The sequence below is a fragment of the Schistocerca nitens genome, chromosome 10 (genome assembly GCF_023898315.1).
Source record: "Schistocerca nitens isolate TAMUIC-IGC-003100 chromosome 10, iqSchNite1.1, whole genome shotgun sequence".
Taxonomy (NCBI): Eukaryota; Metazoa; Arthropoda; class Insecta; order Orthoptera; family Acrididae; genus Schistocerca; species Schistocerca nitens.
Window position 1 is genome coordinate 71,384,107 of NC_064623.1, and position 18,105 is coordinate 71,402,211.

The 18,105-nt window shown below is 41.9% G+C and overlaps 1 protein-coding gene across 1 annotated transcript in view; it reads right to left on the reverse strand.

Moving 5' to 3' along the window:
- LOC126209879 (thyroid adenoma-associated protein homolog) overlaps positions 1-18,105 on the reverse strand; it is a 239,739-nt gene that overhangs the window by 191,272 nt on the left and 30,362 nt on the right. The window contains exons 6-7 of the mRNA XM_049939003.1: positions 16,537-16,710; positions 481-656 (exon numbers count right to left, since the gene is read on the reverse strand). Coding sequence (XP_049794960.1) covers positions 481-656; positions 16,537-16,710 — 350 coding nt within the window. The remainder of the gene's footprint in view (positions 1-480; positions 657-16,536; positions 16,711-18,105) is intronic.

The following is an 18,105-nucleotide window of genomic DNA, read 5'->3' on the forward strand; positions in this document are numbered from 1 at the left end:
TCTGTTACTTGTTTGAATATCTCTAAGTCGAACCACCCTGAGATCAAATTGCTGATCATTTCATTTCATTTCTTGTGTGGATCTTTACAAAAGATAATATTAAGCTGATCGGACCGTTACTGTATAGTGACATTGGCAGTTGTTCCATGGCCTGATTGTCTTCGGCCTCACAATATTATTGGTCAGCGATGTAAATGGATGCTTCATTTGCATCTGTTACCAGTAATAATTAATTTCATTTTCTCAAATTTGTTGCATACGTTTGCTGTCTATGGACGTTTCTCTTGCCCATCATGGAAGCGTACAACAATCAGTAATTTTCTGTATTGTGACATACTGACAAAACTTTGCTTAATATTATCTCCCAGAATTATTTCATGCACTATAAATTCACAAAAGGAGAGAGAGAGAGAGAGAGAGAGAGAGAGAGAGAGAGAGAGAGAGAGAGAGAGGTTTCAAAATTCACTCCTTCTCACGTACCTGTTAATGGTGTCCAGGATAGCCTCATAAATTCTGACGATGACACGCGGACCATCGGGGGCGGTGGGTGCCGGCTGCAGCAGCTGGGGTGCCGGGAGGCTGCTGAGGAGGCCAGCCGCGATGCTCAGCCTGGCCACGCCACCACCACTGCCACCACTCTCCACCTGCTCCAGGTACTGTGGGACAACGTGGGCATGCACTGTACGTCTGTAGTCTTCCACAACCCAAGTCAGAATACTATAAAACACATCCACACTATACAACAACTGCTGCTTGGACTACGGGATGCAGCAGAACCTACCGAGCTGTCAGGCTAGATTGGTGTGTGTGGGGGGGGGGGGGGGGGGGGGGGGGCAGGGGGGAGGGGGTGACAGCTGCATGTGGCCTCCCTCTTTTTCACTGGTGGCCCCATTTCAGTAACAGACAGTTCGGATTGGAGCACATTGGGGCACTGCACTGTGTGTGAATTTTGAAAGCAACTGATCTGTGATCGCAAATTGGATAGCTTTATGGGGACAGTTTGACATTCTGCACGACACTGCCGTTCCAGATGTGAATGCGATTCGGGCCCGGGTTCAGCAATTGGAGGAAACTGGTGGTACACTAAGAAGATATATGCGTGGCTAAAGCAGATCCATCAGAATACCAGAAATTGTGCAGCCGGTAGGAGCAGTAGTTAGGCAATTACCAAGGCTTTCTGCTCCAAGACGTGCTGTCGCACTGGGATTTTAGACCGCAGTTTGACGTGGATTCTGCATTTTGATTCAAATTTCCATTCCTTCAAAATAATGACAATTCAAAAATTGAGCCCAGCAGACTACAGTGACTGCCAAAATCTGTGTGAGCAAATGTTCGCAGATCCCTCTGGAGGTAGCTTCCCTCAGTAGCCACAAGGCATATTTTCACCTCAATGGGATTGTGAATAAACAAAATTTTTCACTACTGGGATTAGATTAGACTAGATTAATACTTGTTCCATAGATCATGAATACGACACTTCGTAATGATGTGGAACGTGTCAGGTTAATAAAAGATGTCTGTACAAGATATTACATTGCACAAAATATTGCATGACACTAATGTTTAAGTTGATTATTTTTTCCCCTCCCTTAATTTATATCTAAAAATTCAGCCAATGAGTAGAAGGAGTTGTCATCTAGAAATTCTTTTAATTTATTTTTAAATGTTGGTTGGCTGAAAATAGTTCCTGAATTATTCACAAAAGACTGCTACACTCCCCTAAACTAACAGTGCAATGTGCCGTACTGCACTGTGAATTCCAGGTGTTATGTTTCAATATTGCAAAATTTTCTGCAGCACAGAATGGAAGAGACTGTTGAAGAAGAGAGATTAAGGGACTTGTGGTTCCAGTAGGCTGGGACTACAGCTCAAACAGCCCAAAATTCATTTAATGTTTTGACAGACATATTTTTAGGACATATTTTCTCTTTGAGAGGTGATGTGAGGTGGCCTGCATGGTCACCAGACTTGATCATTTGTGATTTCTTTCTTTAGTGATACCTGAAGGAACAGATGTTTAAAAATTGTCCTCACATCCTACCAGAGCTAAGGGAGCAGATTATTGAAGAAGTGAACGCCATACCTCACAATATACGTAAACAAACTGTTCATAACCTCAGACATCATCTCCAAAAGTGTACTGCTGCTAAAGGCTGCCATTTTGAGGACTTTTATCCAAAACCCCATTTTCTTTCTTATAACTCCTCAAAACTGCTTCATATGTACTACTGCACCCTGTCTGGTCTCGGACGGGGTAGGTAATTCTGCGCAGTTAGCCCGCATCTCGTGGTCGTGCGGTAGCGTTCTCGCTTCCCACGCCCGGGTTCCCGGGTTCGATTCCCGGCAGGGTCAGGGATTTTCTCTGCCTCGTGATGGCTGGGTGTTGTGGGATGTCCTTAGGTTAGTTAGGTTTAAGTAGTTCTAAGTTCTAGGGGACTGATGACCATAGATGTTAAGTCCCATAGTGCTCAGAGCCATTTGAACCATTTTCTGCGCAGTTAGGCTGGGCCACCAGGTCACATTTACACTTGTCCAATACCTAAGATCATTATGGTTAGAGTTAAATCAAGATATTGCTTCTTTTCTTTATATAAAATCTTCCATCATCTGAAAAGATGGCCACATGCTCCTTTAAAAGTTTTGGAAAGCAGTATTATACCAACTGAAGCACCCAAATTTTTCAACTCATATAATTATCATCTCATTAAAGATACTTGTAATCTCTTTTCACTTAGACATATAGTGACTAGCAGCTCACAAAACAAAGATGAATGCTTTTCCCCCCCAAACAGAACTATTTGTGTATGTGTTTCATGACAATAGTAGATCTGTACAAGACAAACTCAGTGATGTAACTCCTATGTGGGTAGATTGCTGCCATAGCCAAATGGCCAATGTTGCTGCCTCTTTTGCAGAAGGACCTGAGTTCAATTCCAGTACCTCCAAACAGTTTTTTATGAGGTAAGGAGGCCTGGTATGGGGTCCACCCAGCCTCACGAGGCCAAATGAGGAACTGCTTGTATAAAAATGGAGCATCATCATCATCATCATCCACACTAATCTATAGGCAATAATTTCTGGAAGGATTGGCAATATGGCAATCATGTGTCCAATTATCATACATCACTCCTCATAATGCCTTGCAGGCAACAGTCAGCAAGTCAGAACCGGTCCAAAGCCTAATCCCTGAGTGGATAGGTATGACTCAAGCACAGAATGTTATACCATCATCGCACCTGTTTGAATGGAAAGTTAACCCCACTCTCCACAACAACTTACTCGACCAGGTGGAGAGACAAAATTATGCTTCAGAACTGGACTTAATGCAGATTGACAAGGTTTTTTACTGAAGAGAATGTTATTTTGCTGGAGGTCGTTCAAGTCCACTTTATAGACCACTCAGGTACCTCATCTTGACAACAAATGTTTCTCACAAGTGTGGCATAACCATGAAATATTGTGTCAGCCACCTCTACAACCCTAGTTTCTGTGGAGATTGGGGGATTGGTGCAAATCTCCAGCTGGCACAACATTCAAACAACAGCAAAAATGCCAGTAAAAATACCTATATTCTGTGTCTAGTCTGTAATTTCTTTTCTGAACAAAAAAGAGAAATGCATTACTGAATTTTCCTCGCACAGCTCTGCCAGTCTGGCGCAAAAAATAACTGTTTCAATTCCAAAACAAAGTTTATTCACAAATCTTGGTAATGTACCCATTCATCTACAATTTTTAAAATAAAATTTTCGATATGATAATGATTATTTTACCACATATTTTTGTTTTTCATATGTACATAATTATTCACAAAATATGAACAATCGTTCTTGTTTTAAGCACTTATAGAACCACAAATATTCACAAAAATTTCCCACCTGATAATGATTATTTTTACCGCATATTTTTGTTTTTCATACGTACGTAATTATTTACAAAATATGAACAAATGTACTCGTTTTAAGCACTTATAGAACCACAAATATTCACAAACAGTTCACTTGTGTATGATACACCATGAAGCATTTGTGCACATCAAGGGAAATTTTACATTTGGTACATTCAAATCATGATTTTACTGTTTGCCCACAATCATAATGGACTTCATATCTTCTAAAAGGAGCAGTTGTCTACATCGTCAGCATTATTTTTACTGAAAAATGTCCCTAGGTCCTGGCTTGAACCCTTTGTGGATTTTCAGCCTTGCTTGACCATCCTTAACAGATGTAGTCAGGGAAGGCCAAATTCTTCAATCGCCTCTCTGCTACACTGAGCCGGAACATAGTCAACTTCATCCTCTCAAATGTATGTTCAACATATGCTGAAACATACTCGCATTCAATGCTGCTATGTCATGGAAATATACGGTTATTATAAGTGCTTGAAGTGATTTCATAAATTCACAAAACTCAAGACTCAAATAGAAAGACACAAAAGTTTTGTAATGTTGCAGCTCCACTTCAGATTTCTGCCAAAAGAACGCAGCAGTGAGCAGTTGCACAAGACAGTGACAAACACCAAGATAGTGTATGTTGTGTTCAAAATGCATTCACGTCAGTCTGCTGCAACAGTGCAATGAGACTTCAGAACAAAGTCCAACAAGGATACACTAACTGACAATTCAATTGGCGGAGTATGGACAATTTAAAGCTTCAGGATGCCTCTGCAAAGGAAAATCAACAAGTCGTCCGGAAGTGAGAGAAGGAGCGGTTGATCACGTGCAGGCGAGTTTTGCACGTAGCACACAGATGGAAAGAGTAGGCAGAGAGCTGAACATACCACAACCTGCTCTTGGAAGATCTTAAGGAAATGATGGAAGCTGAAGCCTTCTTACTGCTTGCAGTTGCTACAAGTCCTGACTCCTGATGACAAAGTCGGATGCCTAACAACTTACGGAAGAGGATAGGTTTCACAATGTGCAAATCTGGGGGACAGAGAACCCCCTTGCTATGGTGCAGCACATTCGAGATTCACCAAAAGTTAATGTTTTCTGTGAAGTCTCACAGTTTGAAGTTTATGGTCCCTTTTTCTTCTGCAAAAAGGTTGTTACAGGTCACATGTATCTGGAAATGCTCAAAAACTGACTCATGCCGTAACTGGAGACTGACAGTGTGGACTTCATCTACCAACACGATGGTGCTCCACCCCACTCCCATCAGGATGTTTATAAATTCTTAAAAAGGAAACCGACAAAACTGATGGATTGATCATGGTGGGGTTGACGATCAGCAATTCGTCCGCACTCTCATGACCTATTCACATGTGACTCTCTTTTTGTGGGCTTATGTGAAAGATTCAGTGTTTATGCCACCTCTACAGAAAATCCTATCGGAACTACGAGGTCGTATCGCAGCGCTTTTGAACAGGCTGACAGAGACATGCTATGCTGAACATGGAAAGAACTTGATCATCAACTTGATACCTGCGAAATCAATAGGGGGGGGGGAGGGGGGGGGCTACATATGGAGCACTTGTAGCATGTCAGAAAACGCTTTTTGAGTTTTTTTATGTGTGTGCGAATCCCCCTGAAAACATGTCAAATAATATAGTTACGCAGATCTGTGAAACAGCTTCAATCTTTTATAATAATGTCTTCTTATGCCCCTTGACATGTTTCAGTAGAATATGTGTATCAACTCTATACATTCCTTGACTGTAATCAATCAAACAAAAAGGTCTTAGCTTTCTTTTTCCAGTTTTAAGCATCTCCTGTTACTCTGGCCTCTCACGAAGCTTTGACGAAAGGTGTACATTTTGTGTAGCAACCTGTCTTACAGCACGGCTATTACTGGCTGACGCAAATGTTAGTCCCCCCTTCCACAAGCCAGTTCAGCTGAATTGAGGTGGCATCTTTCCTTGTCACTCTTACAGCAAAAATCACATGAGTGCTCCTGTCTTATAATTCTCTGAAGCAGATGGGGGAGCTGTAACACTTATTGACGTAAATACTTCCCTGCTTTCCAAACAGAGGTTCGCACATTCTGAGCACAACTTTTTGACTTGCTGGAAATTTGACAGCCTTATCACTAGCTTGTCTTTCAGCTCCAGTACATATATTCAGATAGTGTAAGTATTCATTTTTTGAAGAACATACTGTGTGCAGTGAGATTATGCTAAGCTGGTCACCTGAAATATTTCCTGAACCGTCTGAAATACTGAATCCATTTTCACTTAAATGAGTTGTTAGGAAGTGCTCACTAAACAACATTAGTCTCTTTTTACAGGAATATTATTTACAGAGATATTGATACCAATTTTTTCTTTTTCAAATGGAACTATAGTACAGTGACTAAGCAAATGTCATGGAATAGACAGCTAATATCACATACGGCCTCCTCTGGCCCTGCGGATTCCAGTGAGATGCCATGGAAGTGGATCTACACGTCCCTGGTACCCTCTGAGAACAGTTCACACCAAATTGTTTGCAGATCAGCAGCCAATTCTGGTCTGTTCGTGGGTACAGGATCCATGGTACAGAGCTTGCATTCCATGAAATCCCAGACATGTTCAATGGGAACAAATCTGGGCTCCAAATTGGCCATCTCAGTCTTGGGGCTTACCCTGCATTTTCCTGGAATTATTCCTGGGTGATGTGAGAGCAATGCTACTGTACGTCCCACAGGGAGATGACTGAAATGAAATAATAAGAAACAGCAAACAAAGACAAGGGTTTATTATGACCACGAACTTCTGAGACACTAACACGCATAAGCCTTAAACACGTAGGAATAAATGTAGCGGGATGTGAAGACTATCCTACTGATAGCCCCTAATGACAGAGGTTGGGCATTCACCATTGTTGATGACAGGTAGGTCTCGGGGTATTGCCGAAAAGTCATGGGTCCTGCAGCTGATGGGCTGCTAAGAGCCAGTGCACGAACTGGCCCAGAGCTCCGGTGGAGTGAACTGCCAACAAGTTGGCTTGCTCCGAGCTATATAGGCAGGGTGTGGAGGAATTCATGCTGATCCAGTTCTGCACATGTGACATAGGTCCTTGGCACTGAGGACCTCTGGTGGCACTTGCCCTGCCATCTTTCGCCCTTGTTGTGATCGATGCAGTCTGGGGAGGCAACGCATTGAACATATGCAAACCTGTGATGCTTTGGTGTCTGAGGGGTTGCCGATCCCTTTACACAAAAGGCAAGTACATGGCAGCAATGGCGGTGTGTTATCATCTAGAAACACTGCAAAACTGTCAGGGTGTTGAAAGGCCAAAAATGGATGAATATGGTCCCCAAGCAGCGCAACATGCTGCGGACTATTCAGAGTCCCTTCCAGAATAACTAGGGGAGCCATTCCACACCAGGAAAATGCATAACAGACCATACCAGACACACCTTCTTGGCAGGCAGTGCAGCTGCCCTCCGTCAACCTGCTCTTGTCAACTTCATTGATGGAAGATATATAAAGTTGTTATCCACTGTATATTCTCGGCTTTAGTTAGACCCATACATCAGTTGGAGCAGCCACAAACATCTTAACTGTAAGGGCGATTAAATTTTGGGTATTCATAATACACTGCTGGCCACCGTAAATGCAACACCCTGAAGGAAGCATCCGAATCAAGTGAAATTTACACCATGGGTTTGCAGCGATGAGATATGCAACTGATTAGAATTTCAGCGCAGACGCACATCACGCGCGCCTGTGGCGCCACCTCATAGCGCCATTTAAGGCTTGGCGATTTCGACGAGTGTACGTTCGGCACGTGCGTTTACCTTGTGGTTGTTTCACAAGACGATCAGTTATCCCTCGTAGACAACAGCGAACATCTTTTGATCAAGTAACCGAGTTCGACAGAGGAAGGATAGTGGCTTACCGAGATTGTGGATTATCATACAGAGAAATCGCTAGTCGTGTTGGACGAAACCAAACAACTGTAATGCGGATATGTGACCGTTGGATGCAGGAGGGTACGACGGACCGACGTGGTCGATCGCATTCACCTCGGTGCACCACTGCACGTGCTGATAGGCAAATTGTGCGCATGGCAGTGACGGATCGCTCAGTGACATCCCGAACCATAGCACAGCACATTGCGTCTGTAACACATCATCCAGTGTCTGCGCGTACCATTCAACGCCGTTTACAGCAGAGTGGTCTGTCCGCAAGACGTCCATTGCTTCGTCTACCATTGACGCAGAACCACAGACGTCTCCGTCGCCAATGGTGTGATGACAGACGGATGTGGACGGCAGAATGGAATGACGTTGTCTTTCCTGACGAGGCACGCTTCTGTCTGCAGCACCATGATGGTCGGATTCGAGTGTGGAGACACCGTGGAGAGAGGATGTTGGACAGCTTCATTATGCACCGCCACACTGGTCTTGCACCGGGTATTATGGTATGCGGCGGTATTGGATATTACTCTCGCACGCCTCTAGTACGCCTCTAGTACGCATTGCCGGTACTTTAAATAGCCGGCGCTACATATCCGAGGTGCTGGAGCCAGTTGTCCTTCCTTACCTTCAGGGCTCGGCCACAGCCATATTTCAACAGGATAATGCGTGACCACACGTGGCACGCATTGTCCAAAGGTTCTTCGTCAATAACCAGATTGAATTGCTTCCCTGGCCGGCTCGCTCTCCGGATCTTTCGCCAATAGAAAACATGTGGTCCATGGTTGCTCAACGAGTGGCCCAGATTACATCCCCAGCTGCCACACCAGATGATCTTTGGCAACGTGTGGAAGCTGCTTGGGCTGCTGTACCCCAGGAACACATCCAACGTCTCTTTGACTCAATGCCGAGACGTGTGGCAGCAGTGATCTCCAACAATGGCGGCTACTCTGGCTACTGATTCTGGCAGGAATCACATGTCACAGACGTCTGTAAACGTAATCATTTGATACTTGGTCAACATGTTATCTACAAAATAAATCTTGTTGTGCTACCTCTTGTCTTTCTTGGTGTTGCATTTACGGTGGCCAGCAGTGTAATTAAGATTAACTTTTTGGCTCAGCTAATCACCCTTCATTTGTTGCTGTGTTACCGAAGACAATATAGTTAGTAGCAGCTTTGGATGTTAGTTATTTTTCACCAATATAAAGGATGTTATGGAAATCACTTTAGTTTTTAATTAACAACATTCAATAATAATTAAATGACCATGAATGATTGCACTTTGTATAGAGGGAAAAGGAGGGTTGATCCTACATCTACTCTCAGCAATTTTTATAGTTTGTCACTCAAAGATATTATAGCAAGGACTACAATATGATAATGGAATAAGATTGATCCTCTTCACAACCTTGCAGAACATGATAGTGGGATCTACCAGGTTTCCCCATAAGGAGATACACAAGGGCACATGGAAGTCACCTGATGGTGGAACCATTAACCATGTACTGATAGATCAGAGGCATAATTTAACTTGTTGGCTGTTCGAACCTTTCATGATCCTAATGTGGATTCAGATCATTTTCTTGCAATGGGCAAGATAAGAGCAAGGATATCAAATGCTTAGAAAGAAAGACATACTAGGAAAGAACGGTACAATATTGCAGCACTGCAATTAACAGAAACTTGTGAATCATACTGTCAGAAAGTTTCTCAGACCCTGGAACACGAACAAGGAACAATCCGAGACAATAATGACATAGAAAAAAAATGGGTGACTATAAAAAGAGCTATAGACATTTCAGCTAAGGCAACACTATGGATGAAGAGTGTAAGAGAGTGACTGAAGAAAAGAACACAGCATACCAAAAGACATTACAGGCCAACTGCACAAGAAGCTTGCTGGAGGATTATCGAGAGGAAAGGAGGATCAAAAAGATGACACATCGCCAAATGAAAAAGGAATGGACTAAGACTGAAATAGAATGTATAGAATTGCCCAAGAAGAAGAATGAAACAACGAAGTTCGTTATAAAAGTAAACAATGTTAGAAGACAATTTGCTCCAATAACCAGCTTGATTAGAGATGAAGAAGGAAACACAATAAGTGAGAGTAAATGGACTCTGGAAAAACGGTGAAGATACTCTGACGACCAGCTGAATCGAGAAATAGAGCAAGCAGAGGATATCTCTAATGATGGTGAGCAAGGATTGGATGATGAACAGCCACGGGATGGCCTAGGGTTAGAGCACATTAAAAGAGCTTTAAGGGAACTGAAGAATAACAAGGCTCCCGGCACTGATAGCATTCCTGCAGAATTGCTAAAATGTGGAGGAGCAACATTAGAGCAGTCCCTGTTTGAACATATCACTCTCATATGGGAACAGGAAAGGATACCAGATGAATGGAATGAAGGAATATTATGTCCCATACATAAAAAGGGCAACCAAATGGAGTATAGAAACTACTGTGGAATCACCCTTCTGAACCTGGGGTACAAGGTGTTATCTAATATTATTATTGATTGGCTACTCCCACAGGTGGATAAAGAAATTGGATTAGACCAAAGTGGATTTCGACGAGGAAGGTCAACAATAGACCACACTTTCAACCTGCACCAAATTTTGGAGAAGACTGTTGAATATAGAATTGGAACACATCACTTCTCTATTGACTTTAAGTATGCATACGACAGCATCAATAGAAACCAGTTGTTTCATGCCTTACAGGAGATGGGGATACATGGAAAGCTCCTGAGAATGGTTAAAATGATGTTGTCCGATGTAAGAAGCCGTATTAGAGTTCGAGGAAATTACTCAGAACCCATGGAAATAAAAAAATGGGCTACGTCAAGGAGATGCATTAGCATGCTTATTATTTAAAGTAGCACTCGAAAAGGTGATTAGGGAACCAGGCCTACAGACAAGGGGCAGCATCATCTACAAGTCAGCGCAGATTTTAGCATATGCACATGACACAGACATCATAGCACAGACAGTACCAGCACTGAAAGAGGCTTTTAAAGCCTTAAGTCAAGCAAGTAAGAAGATGGGTCTTATGATAAATGAACATAAAACTAAATACATGGCCTGTGGGAAAGCATATCAACCCAATATGCCATAAACTTTCAGTGTGAATAAATACACATTTGAAAGAATTGATGGCTTCAAGTATCTTGGTTCCACAGTCACTAGTTTTAATGACATCTCAACTGATTAAGATTAGCCTGATATTAGCAAATAAGGCATATTTTGCCTTGAGTAATTTATTATGGTTAAGACTTCTTAGCTGCCCAACAAAATTCACTTTTTATAAAACCTTTAGTAGACCACTTCTCACTTATGCTTCAGAAACATGGCCTCGGCAGAAACCGATGCGAGGCTGCTCGACGGATTTGATAGGAAAGTTTTGAGAATAATAATTGGCCCTGTGTATGACAGAACAATGGAGGAAAAGGTACAATGCAGAATTTACACTATATATGCTGATGCTCCTGTAACAAAAATCATACGATCAGGAAGAATAAGATGGGCAGGTCATGTGGCTAGAATGGGGGACTCGGAGGTGAAGAAGAAGATTCTCTTAGGTAATCCAGGAGGGCAAAGAGGGTGAGGTCGACCTCGAGCAAGATGGCTGGATGGAGTGGGAGAAAACCTACGGAAGCTTGGATGCAGAAACTGGAGGAGGGTAGCATGTGACTGTTACGGATGGCGAAAGCCCGTTGGGAAGGCCAAGGTTCATCCTGGACTGTAGCGCCACAAAAGACGAAGAAGAAGAAGAAGAAGAAGAAGAAGACTATGGTCCATTACTATACTTTGATACAGTCATTCAAATTGCGTAAGCTTTTATTTTCACAAAGCTAAGTGTCCAGTCCCGTTCTTATATTCAATTTACCGTCCCTTCGTATAGCCCACAGATACAATTATCAGTTATTTGGCATGTACTTGAATTTAATACTGAACACTACTTTTTCTTGCGCATACAATTCCTCAGACGTTCTCAGTCATGACCTACAGCATAAGCCTGTCCTGTATAAATTAACAATAGTCAATTTTCTTGCAATCTAACAAAAGCACCCAGATCCCTTATCACACGAAAATGCCCACTATATTGCACGCTGCAGCTATGTACACTTATTCAGAGTGCAGAAAACAAGACAAGAGAGCAACCAATACCCGCGCATGGTTTATACAGTAGAATTTATAAACAAAAGTAGCGGTGTTAAACCCTCTTTGATTTCTCTGAAGCACAAGGTCCTTATTCTGATGAGAGATTACATATTGAAAATTTTAATTAAAACCTTTTTGAGGCTATTAACTATTACCTATATTACTGATCACCTCTCCCCTAAATGAAAATAAGCCTGGTAATATTGTTCTTAATTAAAAGAGTGGTTATAGCAGGATCCATCAAATCGTGTGGTCTGCACCACACACAGTGCCTGCTATCAGCACAGTGCAGTTGAAATTGTGATTCTTCCGACGATATCAAGTTACGCCACTGTCTCAGTGTCCATTCCTGGTGATTGGCAACAAATGCAAGCCCTTGTGCCTGATGACGCTGGGTTAACAGCGGCATCTGTGTGCAGCGTCAGCTCCTGTGTCCCACAGAACCTGCGTTCCTACGGGTTGCCCACTGGGAGACGCGCCTAGCACGTCCAGTGTTGAACTGAGTTGTGAATTTTGCACTGTTGCCTTCTGTCACTATTGACAATCTGTCATAGATGTCATCTGTCATCGTCATCACGGGTGGCTGGATGGCCGGTAGTTGGTCTGTTGTGGACTGTGACACCCTCATTCAACCATTCACAATACACCCTGGACACAGATGAATGTGTGAAGCCGAATTCCTACACCACTACCTAAATCGTAATTTCCATCCGTCTGGCACCGACCACTGTACCTGGCATCATCTCACGACCACCTTGCATGTTAACGTAATCACCTGCACAAAAACTTCTTGGAAGGTCTCCTATACAAATGCAGTTGGCACAGGGGCAGTGTGGTGGGTATACAATACACCTGCACCATCTGTGCTCCACTATCCCATGACACTTGCTAGGTCAGCGTTATTTCTGATGCTTATATCATAGTTCTAAAAGACACAATGTCAATGATATTTTGTCCTTTAAAATCCAATTACTAGTTCCAAACTAATTACAATATTTAGAACTTACGATTTGTGTGTTTTGAACATGAAACTGATTGATATTTTATGCTTAAGCTCGTGATTTTGTACCCAAATATGAAAAAACATTACATCAGATGATGGGGAAACAGTGTGTTAAACTGCAAATGTGGTACACAATGGGCACAGAGGAAATGCAGCTTTAATTCTGCCTGTGTAGTTCATGTGTGTAGAGTTCTGGTTAGCTTGAAAAAAATACATGTCCCACAAACCAAAAGAAACAAGATGTGCTACTACTTTACACAGACTGCAGAAAGAACACAAAAAGGACAGCTAAGCTGTACGCACAAAGATATCCCAACAGACAGTATCCAGAAAGTATGACACATCAGCGAATGTTATTGGAATGGTGCTGGAATACTACAGAGAGAGTAATGAGAAAGCCTGCAGTGAGCAGAGATAGATGTTCTGGAACCTGTTGCTCATAGTCCACATTATTCAGAAACTAACAGTCAGATTTTAAAGAGTGGGATACCATCGAATTTGCTTCTTTTAGAAGAGCATTTCTAGCACCAGAAATTACAACTGATATCTATTTAATTAATACAGGGTGGTGCAGTTAAAAGTAGCCCGCCTACCCTTCTGCGTTCTGAAATATAGTAAACAGCTAGAATAACGGACAGTTTTATGCAATAGGTGATTGTTAGTATTCTTCTGTTAACTTTTCAGTTTGTTTCATCAGTGAAAATTCATGTTTCTCTTTGTGGTCTGTACAAAGAAAGAAATGGAACTGTGAAAGCACATGTGTAAACAGGTCCGATTAAGAAAACACGTGAAATTTTTGGAGTCAAGTATCCAGATAGAGGACTACTGGCTAAGAGTGCAACACAGAGTCTGTATAAGAATTCTTCCGTTTGCAAAGCAGAAGTATTTGTAGACATTTGCCAAAGAATTATTCAGACCCAAAGAAGTCAACACATAAACTGGCTCAACAGCATAAGTAGGGGGAGATGCCAGCAGATACTGAAAAGTCTTAATTCTAAGCTGTATTATGTGACAGTTGTGCAGCAATTAGGGAACAATGACAATCATAAACATACAGATTACTGCACGTTGCTTTTGAATAACATCAATGATGGTTTGTTAGACTATTTCCATTACATCATGAGTGATCAAGCACAGTTTCATCTTTCTGATCATGTGAATTCTCAGAATAAGAAGTACTGGGCAATGGAGAACCCTAATATTGTGTGTCAGCAACCACTCCACAGTGAAAAAATCGACGTCAGGTGTGGTGGAACAGGAACATGCATCATTGGAATCTTATTTGTTGACACTACCCTTAACACGGTTGCATTTGACACATTTTGTCCTCAACTCACTGAATATGAAAGACAATACTGCTTCTTCCAGCAAGATGGGGTAACATGCCTCACATCTAAGGTATCTCTGGAATGAGTCCATGATGCCTTCACTGAGGAACGAAATGTCAGAAAACATTTATGACCACCACTTTCGCCAGTTCTAACAGCATGTGATTTTTTCCTGTGGCAAGACTTGAAGAGCAAAATCTATTAAACAAGTCCACACACAATACAGGAAATGAAAGACAACATCAGTATCTGAACTTAACACTAGGTGTATCTGAATATTTTCATTGTGCGTAAATGATCAGTCCATTTCAGTGCTTCGTTTTCGTAACTTCACTGCATTTCCTTTATACTTACATGAGCTATGTTCATCTGCGGCACCCTGTATAACAATGATAAGAGACTATCTCATTTAGCAAAAACTTTCTTGCACTTACACTGGGTAACAACAACATTAAGAGGTAGCACCTGAAGAAGGCAATGAGTTACGTGGCCGAAATATTGTGCCAGAGTGACACAAACATTCGGCAGTAGACCCGATTATTCGACATGTCAAGATCTCGCCGGCAAAGCCTGAAGAGTAACATTAAGATACTTTAAACTCTTTCAGAAATATCTGAGGTGAATAGCTTACCTTGAATCACTCTGTATGTCCTTATGATAAATCCAGCTTTCTATCATGGAATGTAAATTCTATCACACTTCCATCAATGCTGACATTTTAGCCCAGAGCATTTACTCAACAAAAGATCACAGGTGATTCCAAACAGATTTTTCTTACTTTCCTCAATTTATCATGTACTATTTATGGTGAACTAGTAACAAAGTGGAAATATCTGGTAATAGTTGTGAACATCTCTGTGGCAGTGTTTCAGTGAAAACTGGTGTCTCAATTAATATTTTTTCGACCTGTTATCTTCAATAAAGAGTTTCCTTATTTGCGAGAGCAAAGTGTATCTTCAATTTGTCCACTGTAGTGTAAACCCAGCTTGCATTCTCATCTGATTCAGAAGCCAATGTGTTGGCTGCATAAGAGTTAGTCTGTCATGCAATCAACTCACAAAACTGTGGTGTCAGAAATTCTTTTCCAGGATTTTAACCCACGTGTCATAGAATTGTAGCTTTTATTTCAGATGGTCTCCAGTGAAATGTCTGCCAAAAACATTCCCAGAAATCACTATCCTGGTAGAAAATGAAAAAGAGGTCAACAAGTAGAAGTATCTGTCCTTGTAATCTTGCGCAGTATCTTCTTTCCCTTCCCATTCACCTATCTTTGCAGGTTTTCGAATTTGTTGTTAAATTCCTCAAAATCCGGAACTGCTGTTTCTCCCACAAGACTTTTCTGTTTGTTTTTTCAGTTGTCCACTATCCTGTATTTGGAAGAGTACATGAGAAATCATTACAGAACCTAAATGTTCATAGAAAGCTGAATGTCTGTACACTTCAATAAGCATCAAAATGATTCCATCTCACCATAAGTCACACCGATTCTCTCCATCCATGTTTTTCAGATCGACAACCACTTTCAGGTGAGCTTCATGAAATTCATCACTAACAGCAGGGCAACTGTGACAAATCTGCAAACCAACTGTGAATAGTCTTTTCCGAAACTGACTGATGGGCTACAGTCAAATGAAGTGATTCGAATAACTGTCATTGAGTTATGCTTTTATGAAAATGCAATAAATGAAATTTTATGAAAACCTAGACATTAAATTTTCAGTTTTCTGCAATACTGTTTCTTTAAATGCTCATCTTGAACAAACTACTTGGCTAATTTCTGAGCTGCCATTATTTTAACAACAATAGTAATGTGGTGTCTACAAAGCACTATCTAGTTGTCATTCATAGCAACCTGAATGAGACCCTTGTAGGTTTTAATAAAGTTAATGGAATCACATAACAGACATATGCAATGTTCAACAAAGTTATCACTAGTAGACAAACAGGTGAGGACTAATCACGCAATGGAACTCTGTACTCTAAGAGTATAATCTCCATACTGACAAAAAATTAGACAGAGGGGCACAGATAATGGGAATGGCACGAAGGTTACTGCATATGACTGACACATGAGGAGAGGGGAGCAAAGAAGAGGGGAGGGGGGAGGGGATAGTAGGAGAAGGGAGGGGAATGGAGGAGAGGGGGCGACAAGGGGAGGGGAGGGGAGGGGAGGGGAGGGGAGGGGAGGGGAGGAGCTTACCTGGGCCCAGCTATTCTCGTCGCCCAGCACCGTCCCCAGAAGCACCAGCACGAGGCCGCAGTTTGACTTCGTGTCCATGGGGGTCTCTTCACGCTCCAGCAAGCTCGTAATGCTTGCCTTTATGGTGGGCAGGACACTTTCTGCACGTCCGAAGCCATCATTACTGTGATCATCCTGGGGAGAGGGACGTAAGGTATGATGTCAAACTGAAGAAACCTCGAACAAATACAAAATACTTGCGCTCGTAATTGTCCTAAAAGTTGAGTGAGACACTTAAAGCACATATAGTCACTTAATGCACATACAGGTTGAAAGCGTGAAAAATGTAGAAGGTGTGTGTGGAGGGGGGGGGGGGGGGGGGCAAACTTTTGAAACAGTACTATGATGAATAAAACCACTTGAGCTGTATGATAAATCTTTATTTCTGAGCCAACTAGTTTTGTGGCACATCTTTACAGACGCAGCTATGCGTAAACGAGGGTAAAAATGAATAAAGATCCAGTTCCAGTTAAAATGTAATAGTACTATATACAAAGCTATATAGGAAAAACTATGTGCTCACATTTATAATTTATTCCAGAAAATAAACAGTAGATGACCCAACATTCTTTGTCCCATTGTGCTCACACCGTTTAACTGTCAGAAGGTTGGTAGTCCCATTTAAAATAAAGCAGACTTTAGGAATCATCAACCTGATACGGGAAAACTAGAATAAAAATAAAGTGGTAAACCAAATGGATGTCAAAGATAAAACAAATGATATATGTAGGGGATGAAAGCTAACTTCACACAGCAAGGTAAAATAAATCTCAAAGCAGAGCTTTTGTGACTGTATGATAAGTCAAGTTTAGATAACATGCTGCATAAGAAACAAACCATCATCTGAATAAATGGACTGGAAAAGGATAACACAAAATCCTATACAGACATATCCACGGGTTAACATCATCATGACAACACAAAGTCCACAGTGGTAACCATTTTTGCAAATGGGAGGAAAACTTTCCCTTTAGCTGGCTCTCTTTTGCGACAAGCTCCAGATCTTTAAGGATGTAGTGCCCTATTCATCTCTTTCTCAGAGTAACCACTTATCCCGAAATAATATTCAAATGATCGAGCTGTTCCTCAGAGTAATGTGGCCCACAGATTATTTTAGCCTGGCCTGACAAAGTTCTACCCACTACTCTTTTCTGCTCAGCACAGTGATTGGAATTTTTTTTTGTAGGTATCTACCTGTGTGAGAGGGCTTTTTGAATCTTGAGCCTCTGATTATGTCTCCAGCATTAGGAGCTGAAACACCAAGCACAGAAAGATGCCTCAGACCACGGCCTTACACCCACACGAGAAACAGTCCCTGAGGAAGCAAGCGGATACGGTCGTCCAGAACATCCATGATGCCCTACTCCACCTGCAACGGCAGGGGAAGGAGGAATCTTTCTGCTGGGTGCCGTGGCACGTGGGTATTAGGGGAAACGAACTGGCGGATGTGGCTGCCAAAGATGCATGTTCCCTCCCTCACGTTGTTGAATGTGCCGTCCCCCTCCATGCTGTTACCTCCCTTTTGCATTT